Source organism: Melanostigma gelatinosum, assembly GCF_949748355.1.
Source record: "Melanostigma gelatinosum genome assembly, chromosome: 7".
Classification (NCBI taxonomy): domain Eukaryota; kingdom Metazoa; phylum Chordata; class Actinopteri; order Perciformes; family Zoarcidae; genus Melanostigma; species Melanostigma gelatinosum.
In genome coordinates this window covers 12,754,103-12,774,107 of record NC_136640.1, presented here as the reverse complement: position 1 = coordinate 12,774,107, position 20,005 = coordinate 12,754,103, and the positions used below count along the sequence as shown (strand labels likewise).

Sequence of the window (20,005 nt, the reverse complement as noted above, 5' to 3'; positions counted from 1 at the left end):
CCTCTGGAAGCCTTTGCTGTGTTTCATTGCAGAATGATGCCCTCTAGTGTTTCAATCAGGTTCTGAATTATAATTACGTCATGTCCAGGCATTGACGATAGAATATTAGCCTTTGTTGCATATATATATATATATATATATATATATATATATATATATATATACACTTCATGGTTGTGAAATAATGAATAACAGCATCACAGTTCATAAAAAGATAGCTTTATTGCACAAGGTGTTGAGTACTCTTTTTCTGTTTTTGTTTGTTTTCATAGAAAAGAAAATGTAGAGTTAAACACAAGCAATTGCAAATTGAAGCAATGTTTCCCCATAAAAGTTTAAGGAACAACATCTGCATTTTTAAAATGTTTTAATTAAACCCCTTTTTAAATTGTTAAATTCACCATTTCCCTTTTTTTTTAATAACCAGCCAAATTTTCAGAACATGCAATGCTGCTGTCCTCCTCCCAGCCCCCAAAAAAGTGGAATTTAAAAAAGGCAAAATCCAAATCAAGCAACCTGTGACAAAGTAAAAAATCAAAATCAAAAAAAAAGATAAAAAAAATGTAATTAAATAAAAAAAGAGACAATGCAACCAAATGTCCTGTAAAAGAAGAAATAAATATTGTTACCTATGCATGGTCCACTCTGATCGATAAATCAAGATAAAGCAGTGTCTGTATAGTTCTATAGTTTCTCATTAAGTCCTCTTCTGTTTCATTACAATAACGTCAGTTCAAAGTTTACATTGTGCCCTGGTTTCTAGTGAAGATGTCGAAAATAGTACTCATTTATACAAAACACTTTCCTATGTACACAAGTTTCCTATTATGGATAGAAATAATGTTTAATAAGTGGGCAAGGGGTCCAGTGAGAGGGGGAGATCTGATTGGTGGAGCAGATGTGGAAAAGGTCGGGGAAGTAGCACATGTGAAGTTGGCCTCATGAACACAGACTCAGTTTTAAAAGTATTTTTATTGTATTTTAAGGAAAAATCCACCCTGAATCACTCATTAGTCATTGAAACATTGCAGATGTCGGGCCAATTAAGAAAGGATGCTGCCAAGAAATGTAGGGAATAAAAAGAACTGTACTGTAAATGTTGGTGTAGAGTTTGGTTACCAATCTGGCAGGATTGCGTTTGCCTTGAAAACAAGTCAATTTTAGTTTTGGCCCTAAAATAAAATGTATGCTTATGGGAGGACAAAAAAGTCCAGAATTCACCAAAGTACTTCTGCAGTACTGTGCACTTCTAACAGGTCAGGGTGTGTGGAATTGAACACAACAACAAATATATTACACTTGAATTGAAACATCCTGGAAAACATTAAAGGCATAGTTTGATATTTAGGAACATACGCTTATTTGCTATATTGCCGTGAGTTGGATAAGAAGATCAAAACAGCTAGCCGTAGAAAGTCACAAAATCCACCTGTCAGCATAAAATAGCTCACTATTTTACATTTCCTTTGTTTAGTCTAAGTGTAAAAACGTCTTCGCTGGTTGTCTGGCAGCCACACAATGAGGACAAGACTTCTCCCGGCCGTGAAATATTCCACAACATAACCTCTGTAAAACCACAACTTGTCATTTTTACACTTTCATTTTTGTACTGTATGTCATATTTCTATCTAACTCTTAGCGAGGAAGCAAATAAACATTTTCACAAAATATAAAGCTATTGTTTTTAGCATTACTTTTCATATTGTTCTCAGTAACAGTGTAAAAGTAACAAAGGGTGTAATTTTCCTTAAAGGTATACATTTCATATACTTTTAGCAAACTGAGTTGTTTTTTTTTACAGTAGAGGCAATTTCACTGAAGAATTGGGGAAAGCAGGTTGGACAGGAGCTTGTTTCATCACTCCATCCAATATGCATACAACTGTTTTTGGTCGCTTAAACAAGCTTCCCCCATTTCCAAACTCTTGTTTTACTGAAAACAAGTATTTGCACAACTTGAAACATAAAGGCCAAAAGGAAAGGCAACCTACCCCTTAACACAGGTAAGCTTTTAACTCATTTCTTTCCTGTTAAGATTCAAAATTAAAGGGAGCATAACACATATATGAGCAGTTCTAATCGTTACTGTGTGGTGTTTTTAATAGCCTGCAGTCCTGGAGCTTGGAGAGGACTCACTATGACACAGATAAGAAGCAGAAATACTTGTCGGTCTGTTTGTCTTCATTCATTATAGCCAGGTAATGGCATTGAGTTTGTGAACACACCTTTGGAAGGTACAATACAACATATTACAATAGGCTCACTTACTGTATAGGCTGTCCTTGTTTTACTGTTTTCTTTGTCAACACCACACTCTCTGCACTGAGCCATAGACCACAGTTAACCAGCAACACAATCTCACACTGTAATTTGACTTCACTGTGCTTGTCTTCTCAGCTGCTACCTGCTGCACAGGCATTGCAGCTGGAACATTTACAAAATCACAAGGGGGTCATAGTATCATTCCTCAAACCTCCGTCTCAGCATTTAACTTTCTCTCACATCACTTTCTTTCTCTCAAAGTTCTCCCGTCCATGGTTGTGCTACCCGTTTAAGCTCTTCTTTTTCATTTTTCCTTCTTGCAGTTTTTCCACTCTGAGCGATTGTCTTGTGATCTTTTAAATATATTTTCAATTAGAACGGCTTTTATATTTCTCTGCTTTTTTTTCAATATTCATATATTTGCTATATATTTGAATAGAAATATATATGTACATACTTTTGAAAACAAACATATATCGTATCTTTTTTCTATTGCGAGAGCCCTGATGTTACGTTTTGCCATTGCAAAACATTTGGAGCAACTCATTTTTTTTGGAACCATCTTTGTTATGGGTTTAAGCTTTGGGAGAAGAAATGGGGGGGGGGGAAACTTAAGAGAGTTAGCAGATACAGTACCATGCATAAAGCTAAAATAAATTTCAGTGAGGTGGAGGGACTTGAAAACACATCTTTTAGTTCTGGACACCACTTATCTCTCTGCTTTGTAACCCCCTCTTCTTGTTTTCCTAACACAACTGCAAATTCTATCAACACTTGATCTCTCGGTCTATAATCTCGAAATCATTGTCTGTTCATAAATTTAAGATCACTTCATACAAATATGATTTTTCTTGTATACATCTCAATAAATTTGCTGTATATTTGCAACTCGTCTCTCCATTCAAGTTATAATGAACATCAAGTAGCATTTCTGCCTGTCTGTGCATATTAGACCTCTTCTCTTGTCTTTTTTAACTAGCCAGTATGCTAGCAATAGGTCACAGTGACACTGTATGGATATGATGGGACACTGGGTGGGTGGGATTGACGATGGGGTAGGATAGAAAGGGAAAAGTGGATACAGGTAAAATGAGTCAACAAAGAAAAATGGCATTTTGGTGCCATGATAATAAAAAAGGTCTCTTGCTTTTTTGTTGAAAGGAACCTCTTTCATCCGTAATTGCTCTCTTTTGAACCAACCTCCTCTTTAGTAGAATTTCTGAAGCATTTCTGTCAATCACACTTCAAAATGCTGGACCATTTTAGGATCACAATGTTACATCGTCATCGTTACTGTTCGACTCCTCTTCACAGGTACGAGTGGAGGGGGTTCAGTTTTGACACAGACGTCTGCCAGAGAGGTCAGCATACTGATTGATTTTAAAAGAAGTCCACTGTTGGTGTTGCCTGCCACATGTATTCATATATATATTTACACATATACACCCACACGCACACACGCAGGCTTGTGAAGGTTACTGTTACATGGATCCATTTTTCTATCATATATCATCAGAAAATAAACTGAAAATTGACGGGGGGGAATAAAAGGTTTGATTTCATCTTTCACTTGATGATGCTTGACGTTTTTTGAATCTCCTCAGCTTTGTTTCTGTTTATAAAAGCATCAATTAACACCACTATGCTGTTTCATCCATTGCTTGTATAAGAAAATTCTCTACAATTTAAAACGGGCATTGAGGCGACAGTAGTTTCATTGCCTCTAATGTGTGAATCCATGATGGCGTAACCTCCCAGAGCCAGTGTAACACCAAGGTGGGTTATGCATACAGTAAGAGCATCCTGCAATGGCACAATGCTGTGATATGAGCTCTTTTTCCATCAGAGACCAGAAAAGTAACATTTAAAAACCTAAAAAACACGAGCAACCTGGCTCATTCTAGGACTGTCTTGATCCAGAAAACAAGACAGTGCATGTGGAAAGCATTTTGTGCATAAGTACTGTGTCCTTATCAGAATATGAAAATATGAGGTGAACGGATAAATCATTTATGTTTTGGCAAGTGATTTCCAGGGTGATGAAATTAGGGATAGAGAAAGATGACACAATAATAATAGAAAGCAATCAGGCAGAAAGAAAGGCAAACCCCTGTGCTGTGGAGACCCAACTCTGACCCCTTCATACCGTAGTGTCAATGGGAACCCAACCAGCCCCCTGCAGCCTGCCACAGCGCAGGCACTGACAGCTGTGCATGTATATGTTCCTCACCCCACCTTATCATAGAGGCTTCAGGCAAGCGTTGGCTTGACCAGCATTCCATTAAGAGTTACAGTGACAGGCCGCGGTGATGGCAGGCTACACCAGTGTGTATGACTTGGAGTAGGCCCCTGCCCCTCCATCCCTCTGCTTCTGTAGTCTGCCTAAGCCCGAGGAGCTGCTCTCCAGCAGAGAGTCTCTGGATCCTCCCATCTTGGAGGAGGACGACGAGGCACCTCCTGTGGCACCGGAGGATGATGCTGCAGCAGCTGCAGCAGTAGCAGCAGCTGCCGCTGCACTTTGGGCCATTGAGGAAGAAGAGCCTGGCATGGTGAGAGTCCTCTGGGGAAGTGTGGAGCTGCTAGAGCTAGCAGATGCCCCTCCACTACCTCCACCACAGCCTCCTGTTGCTCCTCCAGAGGAAGTGAGGTTGGACAGGCCGGAGTGGCCCATGGTTAGGGCCTGCTGGTTTGCAGAGTCCACAGTCACATGACGGCCCTGGGTGTGGTATGCTCGCTGTGCAAGGCCACGAATAGAGGCTTCACGGGGTGGAACCACTGGACATGGGTCGTGATGGTCCGACTGCTTTCGAAAGAAGGGATCTGACTTCATGTAGAGGGGTAAGTTGCAGTAGTCACCTGGATGGTAAAAGTTACATTTAATGTGGCAGAAAAAAACATGCAAAAAGCAACACCTATAGATAATAAACCGTTTTGCACGCTATGAAACTGTGTATTCATCTAAACTGCTTATTGCCCTGGACTTTTCTGGCATCACTACGCTATGTACATATGTCAGTTTAGTCAGAAACGTCCTCTCTAAACTTAGCAGTATATTTTGTTTATGTGTAATTGTATATTATATTATAATGTGTAATTGTATCTACAAAGCCTGATTTTGATTTCGGTATTAATTCATATCCCAATTTCTTTTAACTCACATTTAAAGCCATTTTAAATTTCATGCCATGGGAAAAGTATTTCTTTAAGAAAAAAGGTCCATGCTTTGCAGCAACCACTCACTCTTAGCGCGGTGTGGGATGGGCACAGCTACATTCTTGCCACGATCATAGTCCTGGGGTTTGGGTGGCGAGGCAGTGAAACGGCAGATACCGGGCTCTGAGGGTGTGCTCATGGACGTCATGCTATCTGCATTGTCATTGGTACCTGTGGTCATCTGGTCAGATGAGCTGTCAGAGATAAAGCACTCAGTAATCTCAAATTTGGCATGCTGCAGGTGCTCCTCTAGCTTGGCATGCTCGTATGCTCTTGCCAACTCCTCGTAAGTTGAGGAGGCGCTCTCTGTCGACACCATGCTGTTGCGACCCTTATCTACGAAAGAGAAAGTAAAGGAAATAAAGTTAATCAGAGTGTTACAAATGCATTTCGAGGTGTGTCCCACTGTCAAACCATATTTTCCTTTACATTTGACAAATAGCTTTACTCATAAGTGCATGTTAATGGCTGTAAGTGACATTTCACCCATGTGCCAACCTGTATCCTGTGAAAGGCTGGCACTGTAGCTGTCACTCTCTGTGACAGTAATGCCATGCTGGGAGCCAACTGTGCGCCAGTCTGACGTGAGAGTGCGGGCTGGCGTGGAGGACTGGCACTTTGTCAGAGTCCACTGACTTGAGTAGCGGTTCCTGATGCTGTGGGCTGACTTAACACTCTTCCTTGACACTGGGTCTGGTGGGAAATGGATGACGAAAGAAGGTGGTTGTGCACATGTACAGAAGAAGTTCAAAGCCAGGAAAATGGACAAGCATTTGCAAAACACTGTACAACTCCACATGCGACGAAACTGCTACAGTTACTTGCTTTTACTGATGAAAAAGGGACAGCGAGGATCGAGAGCACTTACTGGTTCCTGGTCTTATGTCCGACATGTCAATCAAAGGACCGGTGTTCTGGATGAGGGCAGGGTGATGGACGGAAACACCTGTGCAGAAGCTCTGAGGGTTGCCAGTTTGGTTGAACTCTGTGTCTGTCACAGGGATAGTGGCTTTGTCCTCACCTATAAGATATAAAAAGCAATATTTCATAAAAGCAGCTATTGCAAGTTTAAAAAACTGACCACTATAAGTCAAAGGCCTCCAAATGTTCATTTTACATTTGACATAAAGACCATTTGAACCAACGCTCATGCACAGACACGTAAACGATGTTCTCTTCCTCTCACCGATTTGCTTGATGCCTTCTTTGTCTTCAATGAGCAGCTGCACTCTGGGGATGTCAATGTGTAACCGTGGGCCCTGAGGTGGTCCCTTCACTGGGGTGTCAAAGCTGCGGTTGTTTTTACTAATCCAGAGATATACGACGAGCACACACACACAAAAACATTCACGGTTTAAACATTTTCGAGGAATTACTTTTGAGTTCAACTCAATAATATTTCAGACTGATTTTGTGCAAGATTGGGAAATAGCAGTCTGACCTGATCAGCATCTCTGCCAGGCTTTTGGCATCTACAGAGAGCATAGAGCATAACAAATGATATATTCCTGACACACGAATCAATCTTTAAAGTAAATACAACTCTCGAGACTTCAGTCAAGTTTCTCTCTGAAGTCTGCTTCAGGAATCTCTCTTAAGACTGCTTTGTTGTTTTTGCCAATTCCTTCCTCGCACTTCTCTCACCTCTTAGTCTCTTCAGCCTCTTTTCTTTGCGTTTCTTGCGAATGATGAAGAGCAGCGCAACACCGAGTGTGACCAAGATCACAGGGCTGCCAATCGAAAACAGCTTCTTGACATCATCGTTCTTTTCCAGGGGGGATTTGATCGGTGGAATTGTGCCTGCACACGGGAAGAGCAGCGGTTACTTTCTGCTGTTTCACAATAATATTTGAAGGTATCCAGTAAAGTGAATTTCTTATTGAAGTAGCAATACCACTGTTCATACGAAAATGGATTGCCAAACAGAGAAAGTCATCAACTCACTACCATCATAGTCCAGTGTTGCAAATTGGGAGCTCTGGTTTCCACAGCCAGCGCTGTTACAGGCTTTCATCTTCAACTCATACCAGGTTGCCTCACGCAGCTCTGCCAGAAACACATCTGTGGTGGCATTGGTACGTACATTCTGCCATGCCCATGTACCTGCATGGAGTACACATACCGTACCGGTGTTGAGTCTGATCTCTTTTCTCTCCTTATTGGTTTCAATTAAAAGATTGAAAGTTATCTTAAAACCAAAAATACATTTCTTTGTTAGATGCAAACTTTTCCTATTCGATTTGTTGCACGATGCCTCAGAATACTGTTGCAACTTGAAAAAGCAGTGACCCACCTTCTGGTCTAAACTCCAGTATGACAGCGGTGATTGGACAGCCTCCACTAGCCCAACCCTGCAGGTTGAGGCGGGCGTGGCTGGAGTTAATGTGGGTGAAGACCGGCTGATCCTTGTTGAACTGGGGTTCTGAAGCAAAATCATGATGCATTTTTCCATTCAGATTACAATTGTACCATATAAAAGGTAATCAGACACATAAGAAAACATAGGCAGGCCTGTGTGATTTAGGCCTGCCTTCTCGTCCTTAAAGTTCTGCCACTCTTAGAGCATGTTATTGCTCTGCCACTATTCCGCCATTCAAAGGAGATATCTGCTTCGTCATTTGGGAAAACTGGATTCCATAAATACGTGTCACTTTTACCTATTCCAGGCTTCTCACCTCGCCCATGGGTCTTTGCCTCGATGATCTCACTGATGCGTCCAGCTCCAACACTGTTCTTTGCAGCCAGCTTTAATTTATACCAGGTGCCACAGCGCAGGTTGTCCAATTTGAAGGAGCGTTCACTGGAACTGATGAAAACATCTTTCCATTCCTCCGTGTTGTCTATAGAGTACTGCAGCACGAAACCTGCACACACACACACAATAATTGTTATTTTCTTTCTTTATTACATAATTCTCTTTTTTTTTTTAGCTGTTGAGATAAATAACTCATTTTGCACCAACCCAACAGAACATTTGACATCGGTTCCTCTACTGTTCACTAGATGGCAGTGCCACACTGTACTTCTCTTGCCCAGAACGGCCCAATTGGAGGACGGTCGAGCTGCTCTCTGTCTACGACGCCATTAGTTACCTACAAACCCCAAGACTGGGATGGCGCTGACTGAGCATCTATGTAAATGAGGGTATGCAATGTGGTGACTGTTTTTATAATCAGCTGCCTTGGAGAGCCAACTCCCTACTGCTGCGAGACACTTTACATCGAATCCTCCCTCTGTGTCCGTCTTTCTTCTGTGTGTATATAATTATGTATATATATATAATGTCTTCCTCTCTGCGTTTCATTGTAGTCTTTGGACCATATTTTCCTCCCTCTCTCTCGAACAGATTGTGTGATTGAGCACAAAACATTAGAGAGGTTAATATGTGCAGATCCTGCAGGTTTATAAGTTGTATAGTCACCCTCTGTCTGTCACACAACAGAAGAGAACACAGCAGAACATAATGGTCAAGAACAGCACAACAACAAACTATTGTAGACAAGATTAGAGCACAGCATCAGTTCAAACTGCAGGAGTACTAGCCTACAGGATCTACTCTTCTCTTTATTCATTTCTCTGTTTCCTTTTTACACAAGCTGCAAATAAGCCTCATAACCAGCTGAGATAAAAAACCTTTTATCTGTAAAGGAATACTTTTCAGAAGACACTGCAGTAGTAATTGTAAAATAGCTGCTGAATGGGGACTGCTGACACTGTGCAGATGGCTTCACAGACAGACCTGCATTCTGTTATACATACAAGATATACATATCAGCTTCTCTAATGTATGAGCCACTGGATGATGTATGCAAATACAGCTTGGTGGACCATCATTATTTGAACACCCAACAGATTACAATACATTACTTCCGACTTGCATGATTGTAATGCTTTCTCTGGTTCTTCCTGGCAGTATGCTAACCCACATGAATAACACAAACACATTATATTGTTACAGCTTTTGGTGGCTTTAAAATATAATTCAAATTAATGATTCAAAGACATGTTTTTGAATCTTATCTAATTTATTTTTCTTCATAGTTTTGACAGCCATTTCTTTAAAAATGACATGTGGGACACCAAGTCTTTCTGGGTGGAGTTATGTCTTAACCCACTTGCTTCAAAGTTTCATAAAAGTATAAAGAGCAACAAGGAGTCTGACAAATGGCCCTGGATCACCTTCATACTGACACATAGCATGAACAAAGAAAAGGAATTAAAACACATTTGAAAGCATGCCCATTCAGGCACACAGAAATCACCAACAACACGATAATCAAACAGACGCATAGTTTCCAGGGAAAAATAAAACCAGAAGGCTAATCAATAAACGAATAGATCAGTATGCACACTAACAATGCGCCAGTTAAAAGAGCAAGAAAAGACAGACTAAAGAAAATATTTTTCACATTCACATTTTATGTAGAAACCCGACTCAATGGCCGAAGGCAAAACTTACCTTTACCTTTAGACACATTGGCAACAGACAAGAAGAAAGAGAAAGTCAGACAGAAGGACAGCTTTGTGCAGGGCCACGCACCTCTGATAGAGCTGCCTCCGTTGTCCCCTGGTATCCAAGCCAGAGTGATGGAGGAGGTGGAGGTGGTGGAAACGGTTAGACGAGGCTGGTCTGGAGGGACTGAGGGTGAGACACAAAAAGTTAACGGCTCAATACTACTTGCACAATCTAGACATAGAACTAATGAACAATTATAGGCCCATATCTCCCATTTTTAAGTAAAATATTTGAAACGGCTATTTTTCAACAGCCTTTTTTTTCAATGTTTTCGACGCCAATGATCCACTTAAACACAGACAGTGGCAACATTTCTGTCACAGTATTATTTGATCTCAGTGCTGAATTTGCTACGGTCGACCACAACATGCTACTAGACCAAACAGAAAACTGAGTGGGATTTTCTGGGACAGCACTAAATTGGTTTGAATCCTACTTAAAGGACAGGGACTACTTTGGGTCTATAGGTAACTACACATCTGGATGGACAAATCAGACATGCATCGTTCCCAAAGGCTCTATTCTGGGCCTCTTCAGTTTAACATCTACAGTACATGTTTACACTGGCTCAGATCATGGAAAACAACCAAATAAGTAACAATACTTATGCAGATGACACACTAATTTACAGAACCATATCATCAGGGGATTATGGTCCCATATGTTAATGCATTGAACAAATCAATGATGAAACAAAGATCAAACTGTGGTAGTAGTTTTGGTGCCAAGGAGGAATGTTTTAAAGTCAGCGCTCAACTTCAGTCTGCAATGTTAAAAACCACAAACCAAGACAGAAATCTCGGTGTAGTCATGGACTCAGACCTGAATTTCAAGACTCCAGCAGACTCTACGACTGGAACGGTGTCTTCACAGGTCTCCCTAGCAAATCAATTCGACAGCTGCAGCTGATTCAGTAAGCTGCTGCTCCAGTCCTCACTAAGAGAATCACATCACTCCGGTTCTGAGGTCTTTACACTTGCTTCCTATCTGTGCAGAAAATAGATTTTTTTTGATACTATGTTTGGTTTACTGACTCGTTTCGGGCCAAAATACACCACACACCTCACAACATCTGGGACAGGTGTGGTTTCTGTCCCCAGAGTCAAAACTAAACGTGGACTTCTTTTAAATCAAAGCTGAAGACTTTTCTGTTTGTCTTTTATTAGACTTTGTTTTTACACAGCACTGTTTTAGCTTGTTATTATTTTCTATTCTCTTGACTTTTAATTTTAATTGGATTTACATGAATGTGTTTCTTTTGCACTCTGTCTCCGTCTGTCTTTTGATTTAAAGCACTTTGAATTGCCTTGTTGCGGAAATGCTGTCTAAATAAACTTACCTTGTACTAAGATATTATTATTATATTATATTTTTTTCGGTGGTTGAAATGTATTACAGTTTCTCATTTTCAGCAAGAACAGCAGGCATATAAGTGAGTTGCAACCACAGCTGAATGGACCAAATGAAATAGCCTGGAAGGTACGGGTATTAATGACATTATTGCCACTTTCCTACCTTGTACCAAAAGGTTGACAATGATGGTGTCAAAGCCCAGCGTGTTGGTTGCGGTGCAGGTGTAGTAACCAGAATCTTCAGCTTTGACAGAGCGCAGCACCAGTGTCCCATTGGCCAGAATGAGACGTTGTCCATCTAGAGACACTCGGATGGCTGTGTCCTCACTAACAGAGAGAGAAAGAGAGAATCATGGGAGGACGTCGTCAACGATTCTTTCTAGATTCTGACAAAAGGTTATTTATTTCGTTTTAAGTGTTAGGCTGCAAAATTGTCCAAAAGCATCCGTTGAAAATGATCTGAGTTTGTGTTACAGAGCTGCATCACATTTGTTTAAAGATACCAAGATACTTAAATACGAATTCACTCTTAGATGCATCACAGCAGCACCATAAACTCAGCTTTACATAACATTTCTGGGGAGGATATTACCTGTCTTTGGTCCATTTTATAGTAGGTGTAGCTTCTCCTACTGAGCTACAGGGCAGTCGCACCTCCTTCATCCAGGGAGTGGTCACTGTGCCCCCAAATGACAGGATCTTAGCAGGGGCTGGTGGACGAAATGTAAAAATGAAAAGGTGTATGAAGGCAGAGCGATTGAATAAAGACCATTCGAGCTGTTAGCATTAACATGAAAGGCAATCGCCTAATTAACATGTACCAATCGGTTGATCTTGCCATTGTCAAATCAACAATTTTTAAACACGATAAACAAATGCAGTAGAGGTGTCAGAATGTGTTCAATCAATACAGGAATGTAATGGTTGATATGCAATTGATTTGTTTTCAATTTAGGATTCTTTCAATAAACAGGATTTACTAGCAGAGTGTGTAATGTATTTACCATGATTCACACTTGCTGGAAAATAAATTGGTGTGAAATGTGACATTGTCCAGCAGAGAATAGCGTATGTGTTAGAATATAAGACAGGACAAGGATTGAGCAGAGAGGATATAAAAAAAACAATCTATTCAGGCACATAACCCTCTTTTTCTCTGTCAATCCCCCCGACCCACTCTCTCCTTCTCCTTTTCTTTCTCAAGCTTGGCGTCTTAATGCAAGTGCTGTAGTGCACTTATGTTAAGGTTGAATGAAGTATTGAGTGGGCAAGCCTGAAGCACACTGCCTTTTACAGCTGCCGATCAGCTGACGCACCCACCCGTACGAGCGCGCGCACACACACACACATATAAACTTGCAAACCTTTGCACCCAGCAGTCAAAGGAACGAATGGATACAACAGGAAAGGATAATATGGTGGGAAGTGCACTCTATTCATTCTTACTCCCTTATTCTTCTCGTCTTTTAATCCAAAGCCTATTGATTAACTGTCCTCTTCATTTTCTTAAACACTCTGCTTCTCTATTGTCTTGTGTGTTAGTTGGCTCTGGTCCTTTGGTTTTCTTTTCTCTTTTTTTTGTCAACTTTCTGCTCTCCCTTTTGCTTCCACTCTTATCGTTTACCTGATTCAGGCCAGTTTATCTGGTGCCCTCTGAACTCTGAAATCAATAGCACATGCTCAAAAACCGGAGGTGAGGTTGAGAACCATGCAGAGGAGTTATACAGAGCAAGTGACAGAGTAAGAGTGAGATTATTTTTAGTTGATGGCATTGTCAATAAGGAATAAATATCAGTGTCGTAACAGTTCCTAAGTGAGGGAAATGGCAGAAAGAGAGAGAGAGAGAGAGAGAGAGAGAGAGAGAGAGAGAGAGAGAGAGAGAGAGAGAGAGAGAGAGAGAGAGAGAGAGAACAAGCACCAGAAATGTCAGGAATGTAAGCAAGGACACTGTGTGTGGTGTCAACCATCCAACAACCACTCATACGGTGATTTGAAGGTAAAAAGCCTTCCAGCTTTAGAGCTTAAATTATGGCTAAATTTGGTTGAAAAATGAAAGCCGTTTTTTTAATACATACTTACATATACGTACATAAACGTGTTTCACTTGTATTTTAATGACAATGTTTCACTGTGAAGCAGTGCGTAATTGCACATTGAAATACAGACAATTAAAAGAGTACTCCATTCATTTATCATCGCACTTCTTCAGACCCGATTGATCTCTCACTTTAGGCACAGCTCTCCCTGGAGGCACGAAGGGTTTTATATAACGTTGTCACATATGCCGCAGCACTCCCAAAGACTTGTCAGCAGACTTTGATGTGTTCAAGATGAGCACTTTCCCTTTAGATACTGTTGAAAAAAAGCTCTTTTGACCTGCAAATGACTAAAACCATGTTTACTTAGCATCCAAGTACTGGTGTATGCCTCTCATAATGAATCTGCATGTGGAAGGACCCACCCTTGGCTGCTGGCTCTACAGTGACCTTGTCACTGAAGTTGCCCCGGCCTGCAGTGGTGACGGCTGCAGCCCAGATCAGGTACTGCTGCCGGTGGTTGAGGTGAGTGATTCTGTAGAACAGCAGCTCTGGATTGGCTTCATACTCACTGGGCAGCTGGGGAGAACCAAAAAGAGAGGTTTCATCTTGGAAGAACTGCAGGAGCACTGCGTTTTAACACAGAGTTAAGCATACTCCAGACATCCTAGCATGTCACGCAATATTATATAAACCTTAAACATCATCGGACTATTCTGTTTTAAATCAAAACACATATCTGCTAGTAGGCTGAAATACATTCACTTGCTTTTTTGATTCTGTTCCCCTTGAAAAGTTTTGTAGAAATAAGCAGTTGTATCAGGTACAGAACCACTAAATAAAGTATTGCATTAAGAAATATTTTCAAAACATAAAAAAAAGAAATGCGCTTGACACTTTGTGGCGCAGAAGAGAAAATGAATACATTTGAAAGGATCACAAAGAAAACCTGTTAAAATATCTTCTAGGTACACATTTTCTACATTTCCATAAGAATGATACAAATGCATTAAATAATATACTTTTTAACTGTATATCTTTGTGTCACATCCCACAATCTGCATTGTATCATATGTGTTGAGGATCACAAAGTCAATTCTGTGGGAAGCCAAAGACAAGATCATTTTTTCACTTTACTGGAGAGGCAGACGTAATGTGAAGGACTGAGTGAACATCATTCTAATGTAAACCAAGCCCTGTATTCTCTCCTTGAGTCAGTATTACAGGAAAAGAGAGGAGGATGGGGATGAAGGTACAGAGGGTCTGGGGCATGTCATATTATGATAAGGCAAAAAGAGCTGCAGGGAGTGAGGATAAGAACTGAAGAGAGAGAGGCGGGAGGGTTAGAACGTGGGAAGAAGCCCACTCCCTCTCCTCTGCTGTTCTCCTCAGGGAGGGGAGACAAAGATACGAGACAGAGGAGAACAATGGGGGATAGACAAATGAGTCAGTCAGAGATATCACGAACAGTCATACACTAATGAGGCCTATCTACTACAGGCATCAGCACTGACAGAGAGGAGAGGAGAGGAGAGGAGGAGTCCAATGAACAGGCAGAGAAAGGAATGGATGCACACAAGCAAGCACAAATACACTGACACACACATACAGTGGCATGACCTGGAGGTGGATGTGTAATTGCAGTGTGTTTAACCCAGACATGTGTCTGCTGTCTAGACATATACGCATCACAGTCCCTTAAACACATGCACACACAAATACACAGAAACTCTCTTTTATTTACTGCCTGCCAGTCATTCATCATCTACCCACCACTTATACCCTTATTCCCTCAAAACCTATACACTTCATCTACTCTTCAGGTATCCCGACACCCAGGTACACACAGACCCTCAGCAGCCCTGTCTGTTTCTGTGCTGCTGGCCTCTATGAATAGAATACCACAAAACACACACACACACAGACACACAGACAGACACGCTGCAAGGTAATAAGTAACACTCACTGCCACCTTCTAAATCACATGTTTTACCACTGTTTGACACTGGCTTACATTTCTGACTGACAGGCGCCCATGCACAGGTGAAATGAAGACTGCAATACAAGTGTCAAATGGTTTGAAGAGCCACTAAACGCAGAGGCCTGTAAAACCCGCAAAGACACTGCAGTGTTGCTGAGCGCTGTCCGAGCCTGCTGGGTTGTTGTCTGCAGAATGGTTTATTCTGGGCAAATATATTCCAGTATTCATGCTGTTTTTCACATTTATGAGCAGGCCATCATGGAGGAATCCATTGGGCTTTTTATTACTTCCCTGTGTTTCCTGTTCATCATCCATTCCTCTTGTCTCTGTCCTTTCGATACTTTCCTCTCTGCCTATCCTTTTACCCCACTGCGCCATCACTCTTCGTCCTTCTCTTCATTTTCCTGCCCCTCTCCACATTTCCCTGTCATCTGTGGGCCCAATCCTTGCTTTTCCTTCCATCCATCCACCAGTCCCCCCCTCTGTTTTACATCCTCTCTGCATTTCTCCCCCTGACTCTAACGTATATCAATGTCTTCTTCTTCTCCTCTCTGTGCATTTGTCTCTATAGTCTGCACTGCAGGCAGTGGTGCGGACGGAGGGATGGATGGATGAATCGGTGGGTAGGTGGGTGGAGGGATGGATGGATGAATGGATAAATGGATGGATGAATGGGTGGGTGGGTGGTTAGATGTTGGGAGGATGGGAGGGGGGAGTGACAGAGTGTGTGTTGCTGTAACGGATATTAAAATATTCCTCCGGCGCGGAGATAGCGGTGATCCGGGGAACGATAGAGAGAGATAATGAAAAGAGGAACAAAAGTACTCCCCGCTCGGTGTGTCTGACCCCCCTATCCCTCCTTCCTTCTCTCCAGTCGCACTCATTTACATAGTAATCATCGCAAACTCTGCATGGGGGCTTCAGAGAGAGAAAGAGAAAGAGATAGAAAGAGAGATGGGTCGTCAGAGAGAGAGAGAAAGAGATGGATAGATGATGGATGGACAGATAGATTTTGTGAATGACAGAGACTAAGGAGAAAATACATGCATATTCTATGTATGTATATGGTGCATTTCTGTGTGTGTGTGTGTATGTGCAAAAGCAGGATACATTTCTTGCTTCATAAAAACACTAGTTGCATATATATATATATATGCATGGTGTGGTACATGTGTGTGTGTGTGTGTGTACGTAAGTGAGAGTGTGTGTTTTCTGTCGGCTTGTTTTCTGCCCTCGTTGATGAACAGATGAGGTTGTCCTGGCAACGTGATGAGACGCAGATATGCAAATGAGGCTGGAGGGCGAGCTTGCACGCACACACACTGCGGTATTAGGAGAGCTCATTTCACACACACATCTTGCTGAGACTGCAGCACTAGACCACACACACACACACACACACACACACACCGAGAGACACACACACACATCCACAAACATACAAATGCAGAACAGCGTCATAATTGAATCACTAAATCTATCTCAGCATCATATAAAAAGTATAACAGAAGCTGTATTCTACATAAATAAAGGATAAGTCCCCCTTCATCAACAGCCATTTTTGGATGGTACTCTCCCCCCTTTTCTCTCTTTCATTCACTTCTCAAGCCTGAAACTCTCTGCACCCCTCTTGTAACTGACCGGTTGGCCAGAGCCGGGGCTGGAGCAGTAGATGGTGTATTTGCGGATGATTCCATTTGGCTTGTGAGGAGGTAACCAGGACACCACGACACTGCTGGCAGAGGAGGGCACACTTTTGATGCCAGCTGGGGGTCCGGGGTCTGAATCATAAAGGGTTGTGAAGAGAGAAATGGAGGGCAGAGTAAAACGTGAACCAGGTATATTTATCTGCATGTACAGTACGTGTACATGTGTTGTTGTTGCCTGTTAATTAAAATGCAAGCACCAAAGACATCAATGCGTACCTACTAGATATTAAAAAAATATATATATTTATATTGATAAATATTTAATTATTTGATCATCACAGCCTTTATTGGGCAATGTAGCTTGCAATATTTGGTGTGCATGCAGACTAGGAATATAATTTAAATTAATGTTGATTAATATGATCTATCTTCATTTATAAGCAAACATGGACTTGTTTTTTGACAAAATAAGCAACATGAAAAGGCCCGCCTTCAGAAGCCATTTTTCGACCAATTAATGGTTTAACAATACCAATGACAATTAATACGCACTACCCAATTTACATTTTGTTCGCCGCTTTTGTTCTGCACCTGTTTCCACCTGGGGTTGGACGTGCACACGAGCAACCTTCTTCTCTCATATATCATGTTGCCATATGGACAACTCATTGTGCACCATTGCTTACTTGACCAGATACTAGCTTGTATGAAAAGACATGTACTTTTTTTTAATAAATATATATTATATGGTAGTATAGTATAGTATATTAATGTATAGTATTTTTTAAGAAAACTCCAGTATATGCTTATGTGTTAGAATGGAGTCCTGCAGCCAATGATCTATAAGGGATTCATACATTATTTTTTGATGTATTTGTTCCCATCAGAGGTAAGATGATCATTACTCTAAGATCAACAACAAAAGAGTCAAGCATGTAGTGTTTGGTTCTTGGTGTAACAGGGATTATTATGACCACTTAGAAGGTTAGAAAATCCTGAAAGAATAAGACAACGTGCAGTAATTCCTAGTAGCCTAAACATACTGTGATAAACATTGAATCCACAAATTAACAATCAAAAAGAGCATGAAAAATAACTTAATCATGAATCTCTGTCTTCTTTGCTCCTATTCATACTGTCTTTGTGTCTAAAAAAAACAGACAGAGAGAAAGGCAGGCTAAGAATTGTCTGTCTGCACAATTCCACTTCAAACACTTTTCCATATGCTGCAGACACAACAGAGGACAAAGGGAGGGAGAGACCGAGAGAGACACAGAACGCTGAACGTATGTGAAGAGGTTTCCCCTGGACACAGTGTCAACCCGCGTCAGGGCAAAAGAGAAACTCAGCTTGCCCCTGAGTAGCGCACACACACACACACACACACACACACATATTTGAAGAGCTATTGCAGTGAGACTGACTCATAAAATGGAGATAAAGTGAGGAAGAGAGAATAAAGGCCTTTTCTGAAATGGCTCTTCTTAGAATCTCTGCCCCCTCTCTCTCCTGCACTCCCTTTCTCCCCTCATTTTCTCCATCTCCAGACGCTTGCCTCCTCCTTTGCCTGGCCCCAGGGAGGAGAGGAGAGGCGGATACGGATGTAATCCACAACCCGCCAGTGTAAGCACAAAATTAATTCTCTCTAAGCCACAAAGAATTAATCCCTCTCCTTGTGCTGGGTGGTAAGCTAGACTTGCACACAAACAACAGCGCATCTACACACACACATGCACCCGCGCATGCACACCAATGCTAAGGCACGGTACACTTTTGAATACACACTTACCACCCACCAACACTTCCGCATATTCACACGCACAGACCCACACCCTTAGGCTCCTTAACTACACGCACACACTCACACACACTTTTTGGCTTCTTAATTCTCATTAGAAGTGGTAATGGCACATCAGAGCACAAAGAGGTTTTAATCAGCAACCTCAGCCTTACAAAGACCCCCCCCCCCCCCCACCGCCCCGCCTCTCTGCCTCCCATCGCGGCCTAAACTAAAAGCAAAAACCCTTCGACCTGCCACAAAGGTGTGTTAAAGCAAATGACAAAAGGGTCAGTTCATTGTTTGGTTTATCTGTGTGGAAAGATCGAATAAAATGCGGACTCACAGTCTTCCCGGGTTTGGATGTACAGGACGTTGCAACGGACACCGTCTCCAGCCTGGGTGTAGGCCAGAACCTGGATGCTGTAGTTGGTGAACTTCTCCAGGCCGCTGAGCTCCACCTGCTCCTTGATGGTTGTGATGTTTTGCATTTCACCCCATTCTGAAAAGGACAGAAAGTGTGCAATGTTCGGACCAAGGGCAGACCTGTTACTTATCATGGTGTCACAAATAAGATGACAGACACACACTCAACAAACCTCCATCAGGAAAGACAGTCCAGAACACGACACGATAGCCCTTCAATACGCCATGCAGTGTCATCCTGGGAGGCTCAGCCCATGTGATCACTGCCTCGTCCGATGTTACAGAAATGGCTCGAATATTCTGAGGAGGCTGGCTGGGCACTGAAAAGAAAGATGGAGAGAGAGAGAGAAGAGAAACGTTACGATAATCTGAACAACGTATCTTCAGTTGATGTCTAACATTATGTAATCCAGAGTTTAATTAAAAAAGAAAGGTCTCTTTACTGAAGGGTGAAAAACAATCGCACTGCTTCATGACAGAGCTAAATACATATGAAATAGAGAAAATTAAGGAATCCTTTAATATCCAGGTTTCTTCCCTTAAGTAGCATTTTCCTTTTTTAAAAATGATCTTATTCAAAACTGCAACAACATTACACATATATTCTTATATGTCGGCTTGTTCCAGATCTCCATTGAAGGTATATGTTTACACTGAGTGAAATATTAAAAACCCAATTTTCTAGATGTCTTGTGCATCATTTGTACACAGTTTATGTTTGTAATATCTCCTTTAGGTAGCTTTAAGGTTTTTTCATCATTTCATACACATTTAGCCAAGATTTACCCTGACCC

The 20,005-nt window shown here is 41.5% G+C and overlaps 1 protein-coding gene across 1 annotated transcript in view; it reads right to left on the bottom strand.

The window, feature by feature from the left end:
• Window positions 1-4,578: 4,578 nt before the first annotated feature.
• The window catches only part of dscaml1 (Down syndrome cell adhesion molecule like 1), a gene marked incomplete at both ends in the record, with an annotated part of 86,704 nt that continues 71,277 nt past the window's right edge, over window positions 4,579-20,005 (bottom strand). Inside the window, 17 exons of the mRNA XM_079272606.1 lie at window positions 4,579-5,117; window positions 5,502-5,810; window positions 5,973-6,167; window positions 6,343-6,495; window positions 6,661-6,779; window positions 6,916-6,946; window positions 7,119-7,274; window positions 7,419-7,577; window positions 7,768-7,896; window positions 8,150-8,338; window positions 10,015-10,113; window positions 11,506-11,669; window positions 11,935-12,052; window positions 13,804-13,957; window positions 17,001-17,140; window positions 19,132-19,287; window positions 19,385-19,531. Coding sequence (XP_079128732.1) covers window positions 4,579-5,117; window positions 5,502-5,810; window positions 5,973-6,167; window positions 6,343-6,495; window positions 6,661-6,779; window positions 6,916-6,946; window positions 7,119-7,274; window positions 7,419-7,577; window positions 7,768-7,896; window positions 8,150-8,338; window positions 10,015-10,113; window positions 11,506-11,669; window positions 11,935-12,052; window positions 13,804-13,957; window positions 17,001-17,140; window positions 19,132-19,287; window positions 19,385-19,531 — 2,957 coding nt within the window. The remainder of the gene's footprint in view (window positions 5,118-5,501; window positions 5,811-5,972; window positions 6,168-6,342; window positions 6,496-6,660; window positions 6,780-6,915; window positions 6,947-7,118; window positions 7,275-7,418; window positions 7,578-7,767; window positions 7,897-8,149; window positions 8,339-10,014; window positions 10,114-11,505; window positions 11,670-11,934; window positions 12,053-13,803; window positions 13,958-17,000; window positions 17,141-19,131; window positions 19,288-19,384; window positions 19,532-20,005) is intronic.